The sequence below is a fragment of the Microdochium trichocladiopsis genome, assembly GCF_020744255.1.
Source record: "Microdochium trichocladiopsis strain MPI-CAGE-CH-0230 chromosome Unknown B0I36scaffold_10, whole genome shotgun sequence".
Lineage (NCBI taxonomy): Eukaryota > Fungi > Ascomycota > Sordariomycetes > Xylariales > Microdochiaceae > Microdochium > Microdochium trichocladiopsis.
The window spans coordinates 929,846-946,657 of NW_025763553.1; the positions used below are offsets into that span (position 1 = coordinate 929,846).

A 16,812-nucleotide genomic window follows, 5' to 3' on the forward strand; every position below is an offset into this window, starting at 1 on the left:
GTCCGCTGGCAGGGCACCCTGGCGCCGGGCAAGGGCGGGTGGGCTGCACCTAAGCACGCTTCTGCAGGCCGACATCAGGGCTCTGCAGAGTGGGTCTCCCGGGCAACAAGTCCCGTCATGGGCGTCGTCAAGTCTCTGTAGCGCGGGACCTTCGCAGGTATCGCCAGTGGAGACCTGCCACCACAGCGGCACCAGGCCCGGGTGGGGCAGGTACTTCTCGTCATGCGTGCGCGGTGGGCTGGTGTGATGCAGCTGCCAGCCAATGGGCTAACACGCAAAGACGAGAAAAGCAATTGCGGAGCTCGATCAGACAGATCCTAGTCATGACTGCGGGTCGGCGACCCACAGCCAAGACCCACCGGGAACGGCGGAAAAAGAAGAGGAAAAAGAGGAAAAGAAAAAAAAAGAGAGAGGGAGGAGCGGGAGGTGGTGGTGGTGGTGGTGCAGGGACAACCCAGCAATAGCAAAGTCCACTCGCCCTCACCAAGCACGCCGTTCGCACCTTTCGCTCTTTCGGCGCCGTCGTGTCTTTGATGAGCAAATTAACACTCGCTAGCTGCTTTGCGCTGCCGTTGGGCCCGGCGCCCTCGGTGCTCCATCCAGCCTGGCATGTTGCCTTCCGTCGTTCCTCTCGAGTCGGATCTCGCTAGCTAGCCTCTGGGCGCTCGTGCGTGGAAGCCCGCAAACCGCCCTGTCAGGCCTTTCTCCCGTCAACGTCGGCCCTTTTTCCATCCCGCATCCAGCAGACTCCCATCAGGACTGTCTGCCATTTTTGCCGTGGCATTCGCCTCGTGCCCGCCTTTGAATCGGGGTCGCCCGTGGGCACGCGGCTCTTCACATTGCACACCAGTCCTGCGACGTCCTGCAGACGCAGTAACACGCCTCGATTGGCTGTCCATGTCCCCCACTAGACTAGCTGGGTACCTGTCTGAGGCACGGTCTGTCGAGACGAATTAGGTAGCACTGAGAATGCGGTCAGGGACCGTCAGTAAGCCTTAGCCAACGAAGTATTGCCCGGAGACCAATGCGCCTGTGGATAGCGTCGTGGTGGACAATTCATCACCGCCTTCTCGAGCTGCAGGCTGGAACGGGCAAGCGGCGGTTAAGCAGAGACCCTGAAGAACGGGCTCGAACGGATCCTTCACGTCCCAAGGGCCGGGCACCCGCACTTGCTGTGCAAACCACTCTGGGGACGACAGGACCGTGTGGTGTCTTGTCGGCCTGCGCTGTTAGCCCAACCTCGGCCCTAGCGCGTGGCTCCAGGGATGCTCCCTTGTCTGACCCATCTGAGACAACTGTGGCGTGGGTCTTGACTGCTGGAGCACGAGGGTCGTCTCCGCTTCTCATTCATACAGTGCCCAGGTGCACGCGCGGGCTCCAGCGCATGATCATCCGGCTGGCCTGTTGTTCGTTGTGAGACATGCCTCTTGGGAACGTCTGTATCATGCTTCCCATCTGGATGATCGCTGGAAGCGCAATTTACGGTTCAGCCAGGCGTACCAACGACGGATCTTTCAAAGGCCTGGTTATTTCGAGCTTGTTCATGGTTACTGACGTCCAATAGTCCACGGACAGTCGTGACACGCAGTATGAGCTCCGCTGTTGATTCATGCCTCGGCGAAGGCTACACAGTGCCAATGTCGGCGCTACGAAGTTTTCAGGGTCCAAAAGGCCCATCTGGATCTCGTGTGTCACTGATCTTAATTCCTTGGGATATTAGTCCGGCACGCTGCAGAGAACTTGGTAACTGTCGGCTTGCTTCCTAGTTAAGGACAAGAAAAATCAAACTCGCGCGACTGGTGGGTCAACCTCATATGCCTCGTGGTTATGAGTCCACAACCTCGAGAGAAGTGTTTGTTACACGCATAGGGACGACGTGATGCCGTGTGATGAGGCTGTAATTGGCGCACTCGTGATCTGCTGCTGTCCAGGGCGTACGATAGCCTTTGTCGAGGGTTGGCCAGTCAATACGCGGAACTGGATGTTCCCTCTGCATCATTCGCCCAGTCGCCGCGACCGTGGCTTGGGGCTGTTTTCTGTCGCCGTTCCTGCTGTTCGTCTCTCGTTGTGCAAGGAGCAGGCGCCCATCCATTGGCGCTCGAGCATTCCGAAAAAAACGCCCAGGATATTTTGAGGTGCAGCGGGAGCGGCAAGGGTCCCTTGCAGCCCCCGAGGCAGAAAAAGGCGGTCTGCGATGCAAACAGATCCATTTGTGACGCCTCGCTTGCAGCTGCTTGCTCCCTCGGCGCATCAGACCAAGTGTCATGCCATGCTGCTTGCAGCAGTGTCCGCGGCGACCTGATGTGCACCATCGGTTGAGCGTAGAGAGCCATGGCGTCGATTTGCGAAGCGCACCAAAAGGCAGCAGCGTCGGCCTGGGACCACAACATGACAGCGAAGACTGTACTTGGAGAGTCGCCAAGGGGCGAGATTACGTCAGAGATCGGATGCACGACTGCTGGGCGGGAGCCAATGCCTGGGTTGCGCTTGACACCGAGAGAGGTTGGGACCCGCCAAGATGAGCAGCAGGTGGGGAAGCCTGCAGATGCTCTGGAAAAGGTCTCGGTCGTCTACCTCGACTCGACGTCAGGGCTTTTTGTTGTGATGTGCATGACCACCAATCAGGGGAACTCGGCACAGAGTCTCCAGGTGACTATCGAGCCCTTTGAGACGGCCATACAAGGGCTTGGGTCGAGGAACTGCGTCGTCGTGCTGGTTTCCGTGAGGCACGGTCTGAGGGCAACCAAGCACTGACACACACAACTGCTGCCTCAATTGGCCGCTGTCAAGGTTGCCATATCCTGCGAGCGACATTGCTGGTGGCCAACCAGAAGGCAAACCTGCCGAGAGGTACGCACGCCTTGGCTCACACGAATAGTCTCCTACGCTCAAAACCGCAGCCGACGTCACATCAACGACAGCTTTGTTGAGGCTCGTATCGCACGAGCCGCTGCTGGGTGTCGCTTGGTGGACAAAAGGTCTGCCAATGGCGATTGCCGCCAGTGAGCCGCCGCGAAAACCTGGCTGTTGATTGGGCAATGTGCTGCTTCGTCTGACTCGTTGCTGGGCAGGCGGGATGGGCTCTGCACCGCACTTCGGCTAGTGTACTGTCGTTGGTGCAACCAGGTCTTTGTCGCGGCCACGCTTGCAGGAGATTGGGTGTGCTGAAGCTGTTCGATCGCGCAGTCTCGGGATGCGTTCCTCGCGGGAGACGGTCCTAGTATGGGTCAAAAGTGTTGCCGTTTGTGCTTCGTGCTCGCCAGAAGCGATGTGGTGGTGTGATGCACAGGAAAACAGCCGCCTAACTGCGATCACGACTTGGTGGTCTTGGGTTCGGTCCTTCCGTCCACATCAGCGTCACGACTCCTGCTGGCTCACAGGCATTGATGACTCGCAGCTGCAGGCCAGGGTGTTGTAGTTGCAGCTGTCGTCTGGTCTTCGTTGCCATCGTGATTCACCTGTTTGCCATCATGAGCCTCCTCCACCCACCATCGACCACCCAACCCCACAGTCGACTGCACCCACCACACTACCCACCCACCAGGACCACTTTGTCTTGCGCTCGACATTAGCTTGCATGCAGGAACGACTCCCCCGGGCTGTCCTTGCGTTATCCGGACCACTTGTTCATCGGCGAGCGGACCTTTGTCGAGCGTCAAGTCGCAGTCCATGCCAGGCACTTACCATAATAGCACGGCACACCATCACGAATGCACATCAGCCATTCTCGCTCAGTCACCAGCTTGTCAGGCGGCCCACCCTGTTGGCAATCGTGATCGCTCCAACAACCAACATGAGCTCGAGATACGCACTACCACGACCAGCTACAGGATATCATCAGCTGTTCCTTGGCTGGCCACCACTCGCGCGGTCTACAGATAAGCGAACCCCGATCCAGCCACGGCCTGCCTGCACAACTTCTCTCTGGAGCCGATTGCAAGGTATGGTTGAGTGGCCGGCGTTTCTGGTTCGACTCGACAGAGATCAGATCCTGGATACGTGATTCGGATGACTCGCGCAAGCTCGCCTTTGTCGATTAGAGTTTGACCCACGCACGTCCCATGTGTTCGACGACATCAATACTCCCTTCCATGAGCTTGTCAGCCCGCCAACCCATGTGGCTCCAAACCATGTTCCACCCCTCCAAGTCTCCAATCAGAGACATACAGCTCTCTTGATTCTGCACGCTTGTTGGGTAGCTTTCTTGAGCTATCTGTGAGGGTGGCCGACAAAAGAACCCATTGAAACCGCCTGGCGGACCCTCGGCCATGCAGGCGTCACTTCCGCTGTAAGTGCTGTAAGGCTCGATGCGCGATGCACTGGAACGTGCCAAGCTGAAGGGGGCAGTGTCGTGATGTCCAAATATGGATAGTTCAGCAAACCAAAAAGGTTTCGTCGCTCATGGTGACAGCATTTGGAGAGGAGTCTGATGTACACTGGCGACGCCACATGCCTTCAAGAGACTTGATCAGCATTGCGCTTGTTGGCATGGAAATTCGAGATATGCATCCTGTCGCGCAGCAAGACTTGGAGCGTCGAATCATCTCCAGATTTGGTAAGCCACCTCAAGTCTGCAGCCAAGGGATTCTGGCAGAGCACCACATCGAATGACTTTCTTATGTTCTTCAAACATCAAGCCGCCATACGTGTTCGGGGCACCAAGACGGCTGTCATTCAACTGTGTCAGGCTGGTGATGATTGCAGCTACTAAACAAGAAAGGTTGCAGATCCAGGAAGCTCTGAAAAGAAAACAAGATGCGAATAAAAAAAAACCGTTCGTTCAAGTTTTGCACTGGTATTCTTTGTTTGCGAATAGAATCGGACTTGATGATGCAATACTAGACAGAACACAGTCTTCCTATGATCAACACAGCTGCTCTTCCAGCGATACTTCACGCTATCACTTCAGCAGTGGACATTGCTTCATGCCCCGTGAGTGCGTCTGCTTTCTGGTCCTCGCAGATGGACCGAGCGGGCCGCCTCGGTTGTTCCAGGTTTGCCTCAAAGCCCTCCATCTAGGCAAATGGGGGATAGTTCATCGTCAAATGAAAGTAATAGGAAGCCTTGTGTATCGCCGAAGGAAGACTACTGTGGCGAACTGGCTCCATTTTCTGAGTTCCGCCGTTCTCTCAACCCCTGGCATACGCGTGATGGAGGTTCCAAGCAAAGCTTCATGCAAGGCGAGCATACAGTCCTGTTCCGATCCCTTTGTCATAGAGTCCTATATATGGGTTTCCTTCTTGTACCAAGTGCCAGGACTTGCTGCTTCTCGCGACTGTGTCGGTTGTTCAGCACTATCGAATTCTGCCTTCGTATAAGCATGTATCCTTCCCCTCTCCCGGTCATACCGGGTATATACGAGAAATATAAGGACAAACCAGGCGCTGACGATCCATGATCAGCCAGCACCGCGCTTTCGATCCATGATCAGCCAGCACCGCGCTTTCGGCGAGTCCTCCCGAGGTTTTTTGAACCTATGGAATTCATGGACTAGGCCGACGAGCATAGATCAAGTCATAGAGCCAGCAGTCCGGTCTGCCGGTTCCGTGGGTACGTGGCTCGGCTTGTCTGTCAAGTTTCCAAGCTCGGACAGCAGTAAATTCTGCCGCTGGACTCAAGGGGCTCGGCCCGTCTACTTGAACGAACAAAAAAGTGCTCCGGGGGGCTTCAGAAATGCTAAAGGACTCTGGGAAATTCGCGTGCTTGGTTTATACTTCCCAAGAGAGGGTTCTCGTGCCCACAAGCCGGAGTAGTGACTATCTCATCCATTTATGCGTTGTTCGCTATTCGTTGTTCATCGACACACGCCGCTGTATCAAGATTGTGCGAGTATCGCCTTCGTGTCGTTGAACATCATAGCGGGTAGTTGAAAGACGTCTTCTCATAATCCGCCCGAGCCAAAGTTCAATATCTCCGGAGTATTCTCACAATATTTGGCGAAATCCCCCCCCACCTCTCTGACTGCTATGGCGGGACTGTTCCTCGGTATACCTGTGATAAGCTGTATGCTTGGTCCTTGGTCGTACTGTTGACGGAAGGTGAACATGCTTGATGAAGTGACCGACGTACTCTGACTTTGGTACTTATTGAACCCAATGTTTTCTCGTGATCGGTTTGCCTGTAGCATGTGCACAATCACAAGAGTGTATCGGGGTCCTCAGTTTTAAGATGAAACGATCTGGAAGGCCACAGATGAGATCTCTGACCTGGCTCCATGCTTTTACACACCAATTTCGACGCTGCACAGTACCTTGGTGCCTGCTGTTCCCGGAAAAATCTGCTGCAGGTTGTGATCCAGTCTGATTAGTTGGGCTTGACGTGTCAACAAGAGCCGGAAGTATTAACTACGTAGGTACCTAGGCAGAATGTGACCAGGACGTGTCCAGGACCGGCAAGAAATCAGCCCGGGTCTTTCCGAAGGAGAATCACCTCCGGCTGCGTCTTGTCTCCGATCGGACCCCAACGTATAGACTATGCAGGCAGCCAAACGCCCGCTCATACCCGGCCGGGGCCTTGACGTAACATCTCGGTGCCTGTCAGCCGGCATGACAGTTCGCGGATGGGGGTGGAGCAACAATCAGGCCGGGCCTGACATGTGGATCCCCCGGGCTCCGGACGCCCCACCTGCCTCGACTGACTGCCGGGGGCCCCCACACCTGCGGCTGTGAGGATTGATTTCGGGCTGCTTTCGCACACAGCTCGGGCCCCGCTCTCTCGCAACTGTGTGTGTGTGTGTGCCTGCCTGCCTGCCGGGACGAAGCTTAACCCTGCATCGCCCGCCGAGTTCTCGGGTGCCGCTAGGCCTGTTCGGGCCACATTCGACGCCGCCCACGCAAACCAGCCCTGCGCAATATGTGTCCGGGTCGAGGCCAGCCCGGGGGAACTACAGCACAGCAGCCGTGTCATTCGCTGCCTGGAGGAACATGAAGCCGGCAGATGCTATTTTCAGGGTCTGTTTGGAGGGGAAGGGTGTGTGGCCACCAGGGCTGAACTGCAGACCAACACCCGCGGCTGCTGAGGCAAAGGGATACATATAAAGTATATAAAGAGATTGACCTGCTCACAAACTCAGGACTCTGGAAGTATCGACATTGCCAACGACAGTAGCAAGCCCCTTACAATAATAACTACCACCACTCAACCTCAAGTCGCATTGCATACAGCCTCATTCAAGACCCTCCCCTGAACAGCAGAGAGAGGAAACTGGAACCAAAGATACCCAAGTTGTTCGACCACAGACACACACACACACACACGCAGCCATGGCTTCCTCGAAACCCATCCGCAAGGTCCTCATCTCGGGCGCGGGGGACATCTCGGTGCTCAGCGTCATCGACGCGACCATCGACCCCCCCAAGGCCGGCGAGGTCCAGGTCCGCCCGCTGTACTCTGGCTTCTCCGGGGCCGACATCAACATGCGCGAGGGCGTCTACCCGATGCAGAAAAAGGCGCCCCTGACACCGGGCTACTCCCTCGTCGGCACCGTCGTCGCCCTCGGGCTCGGGACCAGCAATTCTTCAGCCACAGGTGGCCGGCCCCTCCAGCCGGGCCAGCTCGTCGCCAGCCTGACGGTCTACGACGCACAGGCCCAGCTCGTCAACCTCCCCGAGAAGTACCTCATCCCCGTCCCGGACGCCGTCGACCCGCAGTCCGCCACGGCCGTGATGCTCGACTGGACCACCGCCTTGGGCCTCGTCGAGCACGCCAAGGTCCGCGCCGGCCAGCGCGTCTTCGTGCACGGCATGAGCGGCGCTGTCGGCTGGGCCCTCCTGACCCTCTGCCGGCTCCGCGGGGCCGCCGTGTACGGCACCGCCTCGGCGTCCAAGCATGACCTCATCCGCAAGGAGGGGGGCACGTCCTTTGTCTACACCGACAAGCGCTGGATGCAGGCGATGCGGGAGCTCGGCGGGGCCCACGTCGTCTTTGACGCCCTCGGCTTCGAGAGCTGGGGCGAGTCATACGATATCCTGAAGCGCAAGACGTCGCCGGCCGCACCGGTAAAGGGAGGCGACTCCTCCCCCTCCGCCGGGCTCGAGAGTGGCGGCCTCCTCGTCGGCTACGGCGGAAACCTGCACAACCTCACCAAGCCCACACCAACACCCCAAGAAGACGGCAAGAGCAAAGGATCCGCCGCCGCCGCCACGCCGGCCCAATCCCAGGTCTCGGGCATCGTCAAGCTGCTCGCCCTCAACGCGAAGCTGTGGGACTCGCGCTCCACCTCCTTCTGGTACATCTCCCGCGACGACAAGAGCTTCCGCCCCAACGTCGAGAAGCTCTTCGCCATGCTCGCCGCGGGCGAGCTCAAGATCCCCATCAAGCAGGTCTGGGACATGGAGGACATCAGGCAGGCCCACACCTCGTGGGGTAAAGGTGACGGGGTCGGGAGTATTCTGATCAAGGTTAATGATGAGTGAAGGATTGAAAGAAAGGACAAAAAGGAAAGAAAAGAAGAAGAAAAAAAAAGTGAGCGGAAGGCAGGTTTGAGGGGTTTGGAAGGATTGACATGGTCGATCGCTTGCTTACAGGCAGGGCGGTCGTTTTGATGTGCTCATTTGTCTTGATATACACCCGTGTTCTGGCAGGTTTATGATTGTGTGTTTCTTTGTTTAGTCAGGCGTCTCGGCCGAGATATACCACTTTTCTTCTCACAAGCAGTTACAAGCGTGGCACAATCACCAGCGTGATGTAACCTGTCACCTCGTTCTCGTCATTATCGAACTCTGCCCTCCCCACTCCATTTGCAAGCACGGAGAACCAACAAGGAACTGGGAGGCACTAAAAACACGACAAGGTAGATTAATCTTATAGTTTTCTTTTGGTACATTTGTCGTTGTCAGAGCGCAACCGTCCGTTGCCCACTTCGTCCGCCATTGGACAGACTATATGATTACACAAAGGGATGATGCTCCAGTGACTTGGCCAAGCTAATCAAGGCGATGGCCACCAATCACTCATCGTGAAGATTTCATTGCTCTTCTTCCCTGCCTTGCGCCTTACGATGCTTTCTTCTTTCGTTGGGAATACATGTCCTTGCCAAATGCAGTTGACCCCGTCTTGTGGTGACGCCGAACAATATCAAAATGGCAAAAGCCCGCTTGCATAACAGACCCAAACTGTCTATGAATCCTTCCCTCCGCCTGCCTGCCATGCAAGCCTCCTTGCTTATTACATAGTCTATTGGTATGTAGTCATCTCACAGAGATGACTTACGATCGAATGGAGAGAAATTGCTCGGCAGTCTGGTGTTACACAAGTCAGTACAAGACAGTCCAAAGCCACAAGAGCCGGCTCCCATCATAGACGTACCTCGCGATCAGCCTTGATGAATGGCTGCTCAAAAAACATGTGCTTGTCGTCCCGGATAAGATCCAGCACGGCCCTCACGAGCCCAGGAGGCTGAGGCCAGAAGCCGGAAACGCGCTCGAGCAGGATTCGGACAATCTGTTGGCGGATGTCCGCCTCCTCAAGATCATTGGCATCCCGACCAAATAGCTCGAAGAGGACAATGGTAAAGTATTCAGTCAGTGGCCCAGGAAATCCAAGTCGGTCCACGATACTGCTGAGGAAGAAATATCGCGCTTCAGGCTGCAACTCGTGGACAAGCAGCGAGATGGTGGCGTAGTCTGGCGAGCCCGGCGAAAATTGCAGAGACTCGCGATGATATCGATTGACGGCGCGGTGGCCAATAAAGCCAACAATCTCGTCGACCAGTCTCGTGTTCGTGCTGAGAGGCACGTTGCCAAATGTCGTCTCGTGCACTCCACTGCGCGAGATCGCGTGCGTCAAGTGTGCAATGGCATCTTCGGACGGGCCGTCCTGCAAGACCTGTTCGAGAATCTCAAGCAAGCCGGCGTCACGCAGATACGAGAGAGAGCTCTCTTGAGATTCAGTGTGCTCCAAGGCGAGCTCCGCAGGGGTGCAGTTGATGAGCACGTTGCGGAGCTGTCGACAGTGCGGCGGAACGCTGGCCAAGAGCGCAGACGAGCTCGAGGCAATGTACTCGGGGAAGTCGTGCTGAATAATAAGCACGAGTTTGATGGCGGCACGATAGAACTCCTTGGCAACCTCCGGCACCTCAAGACCCTTCATCGGCTCACAAGCAGACTTGAGAGCACTGGAAACTAGCTTGGTGAAGGGTGCCCAACCGCGTTTGTTCTCAATCAGCAAGAGCTCAGGGGCGAAGCGGCGGTGGGCAACCAAGGTCAACCAGCCATACGCGAACCCAGGGAACCGCTCGGGATTCAGCACCGACATCGTCTTTGCGAAGCTAAGAAGGAACTCCTGGCGAGAAGACGATGCGGCTTCCGCAAACAGGCCGTCCGTGCCGTGAAGCAGCATGGTGAAAATGCGGAGGAACACACGCTGGCAGAACATCTCGCCGCGGACGAGGTGGTGATGATTGAGTACTACTGTCACAATGCCCATGACGGCATCAAGGATCGCGAGGGTGGTCGTTTGATCGTTCTCGGACGTCTGTGCACTCTCCCGGGCAAATATGCAGACAAGTTTGACGAGCCCGTCAGCCGCATCCAACGCATCGTGATTGCTTGAGCCCAGATGCATCGCGTGCTCGTACGCAGTGACAGCACTGTCAATGGCAACACGGACAAAGACCAGGAAGTCGTCCTTGCTGGAGAGCGGGCCACGCGCGCGCATCTGATTGACCATGGCACTAAGGACTTTGTCTGTTGAATGGGGGTTGCTGACGAGGTGCAGCCATTCTTCAAACAAGTACTCCGCTTGCTCCTGCTGGTCTCTGTCGCCATCTTGACCCTCGCTCCTGATTGGCGCAGGGATACCGGACCCCATAAACTTCGCCTTTAGGCGTTGCGATACTTCCGAGTTCGGGTCTTCGGCAATCAAGTCCCAGGAAACTGAGAGACTCTGGAGGAAGTCGGCATACAAGGCACAGGGGCGCTCATTGAACAGAGCGATATCGAACAGCTGCTCGAGGAAACTCAGACCCCATTCTTCTTGTTGGCTCAATGCGCTGGCCATCATCTCGTCGATGCTCTGCAAGTTCAAGATGCCGGTTGGCAAAAGAGCCTTGAGCAAGGGCAATTTGAGCATGCCCGCTGGCGGTTGCGATGCTGCTTTCTGCTTGACCTTGTCATCAAGACCGTAACTGTCCGTCAAGCGGTGAGACAGCTGCAGGAGTTGATCAAGGATGTGGATGAGGCTTTCAATGAACAGAGTGTGCGTGATCTGGGGATTGAACAAAAGACTTGTGATTCGGTCGGCCGCATAGGCGACGAATTCCACGGACTCTTGGCTGATAATCAGCTGCGTAAAAGTGTCGACCGCATCCATGACCTGGTGAGGGCGGGGCAGGTCCGGGAAAGATTCCTCTGTGGACTCGGTCGCAGCGCGCTCAAGCTCAGTCAAGATCTTTTGCATCTTGTCTACAAGAGCCTTGCTGTCAAGCGGGCCCTGCGGAGCAGCCTGCCGACCGTTCGTTAATCCGGCATGCTGCGCATATGGCAACTGCGTGCTCAAATGTGGCACAGAAGGTGTTTCGGCCGGGGTAGGAACGCTGGGAACAGCCGAGTACGACTCTTGCAGTACCTCGTTTGCAATGCTTCTGGTGGCGTCCGATGCTGATGCTGCATGGGTCGGGCCAGACTGAGCTGTACCTCTAGGCTGGCGAGCAAAGTCCTCGTAGATGGCCATCTGTTCTGGGTTCAGACCCGGAAGGTTGGGAGTAAGCTTGTATGGATGAGGGATGGTCATCGCCCAGCGGCTCAAGCCCGGGTCAATGAATGGGGTGCCGGGTTGCTGTTGGCGATGGCGGCGACGAGCCTCAACTTCTCCAGCAATCATTTCCTCGATCTCTGGGACAGCCCGGTCTTCCGCCTGCTTCTCAATGATGCCACAGGCAAGATCCAGGTTCAGGTTCACACACATGATAATGGTACCTTCCGGCAGCCCCTGTGGCAAATCCCGAGCAAGGTTACGCATGCCATTGGTAATGGTGGCACGCAGCGGTTCCTTGGAGGTGACGAGTGCGAGGCTACCGGCTGTCGCCTTGACCATGCTGATGGCGGACTGTCGCAGCTTATCCTCATCAGGCTCTGTTGCAAAGTCTTTGTGGATCATCTGTTGTGTGCTGATTGCAGCGATAGTAACACTGCGATCAACGACAGGTTGGATGGTCTCCTGCAAAGCACGAGTGAGGGCGGTCCGCACAATGTCGTGGAGCCTGGCGTGATTCACGACCATCTCGTTGGTCGGTGGCAAAGTCAGAGCGTGACTGATGTCTGGGATTGTCACAGGAATGTTGTGTGGCGAAAGTCCCGTGGGCACAGTGCTTGCCATCCCGTTCAAAGACAGGCTGTCAAAATGGTCAAGGGTGTCCTGCACCACAAGTTGTCCAAGCTGAGCAGCGTCTTCGGCCGGACCGCGCTCTTCGAGCTCCCGAGAGGGCTCAATACTCTTATGGTCTAAGCTGAGATCCTTGCAGAGGACTTCAATCTCAAACTTTTGGTTCAATTTCAGCTCCCCGTCGTGGTACAACTCGATCAGGAGATGGATTATAGCCATCAACCACGGGTTTGGCGGTCGGAAGATGGTTGAGCGTGCACCTTGGATGAGGACTTTGCAGACAAATGGAATGACCACCACGAGCCGTTTCGTGTCGTGAGCCTCGATGAGAAGCTGTTTGAATGCGATGTTGCGGTGGAGAATAGGCTTGTCCCGAGCAATAGTCAAGAGACCAAGCCACGCTCCCAAGTGCTTGAGATGGGATCTTTCCATCGTGCTTGACGCTGTGCTTTCAGAATTGAGCATTCTCGTCACACTGATGTATGTCTGGCGAAGAACCTCGGCCCAGAGGCTCTGACGCTCAAAGAGCTTGAGGAAGTCGAGGTAGACATGGTGGAAGTTGGGTTGCATTTTCGCGCGCTCCTCGACGAGGTGGCTGGCGAACCACTGCTGATGGCGTTCTTCAAGAACCTCTTCGAGTTCTTTAAAGGTTGACTGCAGTGAAGACGCTGTCAAGTTGTTGAGGCCAAACTGCACTTTGTCTTGCACGTCCACAACAGGGTCCTCGAACAGGATGCCTGGCGGTGGGGGATCAATCCCAAGAGCAGAGAATGGCGCGACCAGAGTATCTTGCGCATCACCACCGTTGACGAGAGCGTCCGCGGCATTGTGCTCGCCGGAGCCCGAACCGTTCTGGTTGCGCACTCGGTCCTCTTCGTCTTCTCGAACCACATCTTCGGCACGCCTCCAGGCTTCTGTGCCCTGCAGTCCCGGGATCGCCAACAGCTGTGTACAGAAACCAGCCCACTCACGCAATCTGGGGAAGAGTTGCATCAATGCCTGCAGACCAAACTTGTACATAGAATGGTCCGGTGGGTGATCGCGCACTGCCTCCAGAATCATGCCGAGACCAATCTTGAGGGGTAGCTCGGAGATTAGCTTCTTGGAGATGACACCACCAAAAAGCACGGCTGTGGTTGCCAAAGCTTCGAGGGGGTAGTCGACAAAGTGCGAATACTCGTCAAAGAGGCCGTGGATCATGCAGGCAAAGATGTCCTGATCCAGGGGATTTTGCGACCGCTTGTACTCTTCGAGCTGCTGGACCAGAACCTTCACCTCAGTCTCGTCGCTGTACATTTTCTTATAATGCTCCTCCATCTTGAGGTTGGCAGCCGGAGGCAGTGCGTTGCCATCTCTGCCGTTCGCGTCAATGATGTCATCGTAGCCTTCCCCGTAATTGATAAGACGGGGGTAAGCGGTGATGCAGAGCCTCTGAAGGGCTATCAGATCCGGCACCGGGCTTCTCGGCATGGCATCCTCCAAGATCTGAAGCAGCGCAGATACCGTCTTGACTTGCAAACTGGTCGTCGTCTTCTGGACTGGCTCGTCGTCCGAGGAGCGTTGATACTGCAACTCATGGTTCGCTTTGATGCCCAAGAAGTGCAGAAGGGAGCGCGGGTCACGTGCGCCGTTGTGGGCCCATTCGGTGAGGTCCAAGTAGCCCTCAGCATGGGCTAAGGCTGCCAGATCGTAGCCGAACCCAGTGGGAAGGTAGACGAGTTCATCCAACCAGTTGTGCTTGATGACATGCTCCGCGATTATCCCGAGATCCATGGGTTTTGTGGCATGAGCATTGGACAGTCTCTCTTTCACCCAGGATTTGTCCTTCTTCCACAGGCTGTACAGGACGAAGTCATAATTCTCTGTACGGCGGTAGAGGAAGCTTTCAAACAACGGGTTCAGAGTTTCCACAGCCATTGGCGGCCAGGGTTTAGGCACGCCAAAGGCGGAAACGATGAAGATGTCCAGGTTGGGCACCACTACACCCTGGAAGAGCCGCTTTGCCTCCGTGCTCTGCGAGGCATGCAAGGAGTGCAGAGCGACCTGGAAGATGGCCGCCAGAGCTGGCCCGGATACCAGAGGGTGCTTGACTGCAACCACCGCTCTGTCTCGCACCTCGGCTGGTGCATCGGTGTAGTCCTCCAGAGTGAAGGTCGGTTGCGAATTTGGAATCGTGCTGGCATCCAACTGCTCCGGGCTCAGAGACGCAAATGCGCAGATGAAAGAGAGCTGAGTTTCCGGGTTGTCCCAGTGTGCCCCTCCCCAGAGAAATTGTATATCAAATGGTGCATCGTCGTTCTGGGCTTGTGCGATCGGCAGCAACGCATTATACAGGCGCAGGAACTGTTCTGAAGATACTCTGACATCTCGCTGGTCAAAATACGATACAACCTCTTGCCAGCTGAACGATTCGGGTACGACTCGGCGAAGGGCGGCAACAAGCGCAGCAGGGTTGTGGCGATACGTGATGCTGACGGTCGTGTATGTCAGAGCTGCCGAAACTTGCTCCTCCGTCAGCTGGATATTCGCTGCACGTTTCTGCAGGTACGTGTAACATGTCTCTTCGTCACGGGTGAACTCTGGGCCAGTGCGCTGTATATAGAGAGCCAATGCGTTGGGCTGCTTTTCCCCAAGCACACGGATAAGATCGAGAGCGGCCAGCACTTCCATTGGCGGAGCTTGATCAGGCGGCGGCCAGCGAGACTTGACTTTGTGGCTTAATTCGGACTTGGCCATGGCATTGAAGTTCGGAGGATGGCCCTGGATGTATCGGTCGACGATGGCAGCGATGAAGGAGGGGCTCAAGTCCGCGTGTGGCGCGTAGTCCGGCCTCGAGATGATGTTGACAAAAGTAGGGAAGTTGGTGGACAAGATGGCGTCAGCTACACATGGGTAATGGGAGTTAGCAAATCGAGCTTGTAACATTAGGTGGGAGGAACTTGAGTGTGCCGGGATGGCGACGAACCTTTGGTCTTTAAGTCAGAGCGAGTGCCCGTCTTGAATGCCAATGCTAATATCGTCTTCTCCAGCGCATCGAGTTTGAAGTGCTCCATGAATGTGGAGAGGTCAAAATCACGAAAGATGTCTTCACTTCCGGTCTCGATGGACTCTGCAATCTTTGCGGCCTGGTCGGGCTCTCGTGCGATCTTTGACATTTCTGTCACGAGTATCGAATAGTTGCCCTGGTTCGACGCTGACCGGCTGACGCCGGGGAATATCTGGGAGGCATTGCTTGCGACCAGGCGCGAGAAGTATTTCGAAAAGACCTCCATCCCGTTATCATCGATGAGTTTCCGAAGCTGTTCAACCTGTACCTGACGCTTGGCGCGGTCTTTGTCGTCCTTGATCGCGCCCAGAAGGAGATAGACCTGTGCAATGACAATCCTTGTCAGGGAAGTCGTCCCAGACGTTGGGCTGCTGGTACCAGGGCTAGCACTGGAACTGAGCAAACCGCCGTGTGTAGGAGTAATGGATGGCCGGGGACCAAGAGCGAATTCGGGCGAGAATGTTCCAGATCTCTGTTGGCTGTGATTCGGATACCGAGAAACCATGGAGGTGGAGGAGGGAGGATAGGCGCGTGCGGCGGGTGGGTAGAAGTAAGGGAAGAGAGGGGTTTGGGTGCGGGTAAGCCCTTTCTTGTCTCTCTGGCGAGTCCCTTCAATACGTGTGGACTGTCGTCGCGCCGAGCAGTGACCCGAGCCTCGTACAGCCTGGAAGCACCGTCGGCGTGCGTTCGATCGTCGTGGGAGATGATTACGCGAGGAAGCTCAGAAATCCTCGGGCTCGAGTATCGTGTGCCCGAGGTGCGTCGCCTGAAAGATGCGCAGGAAGCGACAGGGAAAACGACCACAGGACGAGGCGAGATTGACGCAGCTATGAGTGGCTGCGAGGAGACCGTCTGCTTTGAGGGAGTGGCCGCGCGGGTTCGTGGGGAGGTGGAATGTGTCGCGTTGGTGGCGGCAGGGAGGAGCGACTTGTGGTTGAGATGTGAAGGAAGCTTGGGTGGTGCGTGCCCGCTGGAGTTGATGTATCGTTGTCGCCTAGGCGGTTCGGAGGGTGGATCAGGTCGCAAGGCGTCGTGAAGGGACGAGAGGCAGGGGCGGCTGGACAGGCAGGCCGTCTTGTCGTTGTGAGGGTGTGCAGCGTCGGGGTCAATCACATACGTACACGGGCAACACGCACAAAGACAGGTTGATAGAGGTTTGGTCCTGGAGCCATCGAGCATGCTGGCATGGCAGCCCCAAGCTCTCTTGCTTGGCTGCCGTGTCTCCATCCCACCAGATTTCAACAGCCTCTGACAGGCCAGGACCCACCTCATGCGAGACCAGCTCTGTGCAGCTGCGCGCAGCTGGAGGCGTTGGCGGGGTGCACCCTTAGCTCGAAACTCTGGTCCTCAGACAACAAGATGATCCTCCGCCGGTTCCTGAGACAACTGGCTGCACACGGCAAGCATGGAGGAGTCATACACCAGAGCAAAAACCAGAGCTTTCG

At 56.2% G+C, this 16,812-nt stretch overlaps 4 protein-coding genes across 4 annotated transcripts; 2 read left to right on the top strand and 2 right to left on the bottom strand.

Annotated features, from left to right (window-relative positions):
• Positions 1-2,586: 2,586 nt before the first annotated feature.
• Positions 2,587-3,705, bottom strand: B0I36DRAFT_353722 (uncharacterized protein; the record flags this gene model as incomplete). Its single annotated transcript, XM_046157236.1, has 2 exons — positions 2,587-3,099; positions 3,685-3,705. 2 exons carry the CDS (start codon positions 3,703-3,705, stop codon positions 2,587-2,589), a joined length of 534 nt encoding a protein of 177 aa, XP_046007201.1.
• Positions 3,706-4,439: 734 nt separating this feature from the next.
• On the top strand, positions 4,440-5,395 carry B0I36DRAFT_27782 (uncharacterized protein). Its single transcript, XM_046151425.1, has one exon. It carries the CDS (start codon positions 4,608-4,610, stop codon positions 5,316-5,318), a length of 711 nt encoding a protein of 236 aa, XP_046007202.1. The 5' UTR covers positions 4,440-4,607; the 3' UTR covers positions 5,319-5,395.
• A 1,867-nt stretch (positions 5,396-7,262) lies between these two features.
• Positions 7,263-8,414, top strand: B0I36DRAFT_367461 (chaperonin 10-like protein; the record flags this gene model as incomplete). Its single annotated transcript, XM_046159469.1, has 1 exon — positions 7,263-8,414. One exon carries the CDS (start codon positions 7,263-7,265, stop codon positions 8,412-8,414), a length of 1,152 nt encoding a protein of 383 aa, XP_046007203.1.
• A 792-nt stretch (positions 8,415-9,206) lies between these two features.
• On the bottom strand, positions 9,207-15,872 carry B0I36DRAFT_367462 (CCR4-Not complex component; the record flags this gene model as incomplete). The annotated part of the gene is made up of 3 exons (XM_046159470.1): positions 9,207-9,239; positions 9,307-15,203; positions 15,287-15,872. The coding sequence occupies 3 exons, from the start codon at positions 15,870-15,872 to the stop codon at positions 9,207-9,209; spliced, it is 6,516 nt and encodes a 2,171-aa protein (XP_046007204.1).
• Positions 15,873-16,812: the final 940 nt, after the last annotated feature.

Excerpts from the sequence above, each read along its gene's own strand:
- B0I36DRAFT_27782 (XM_046151425.1), top strand. The coding sequence starts at position 4,608 with ATGACTTTCTTATGTTCTTCAAACATCAAGCCGCCATACGTGTTCGGG.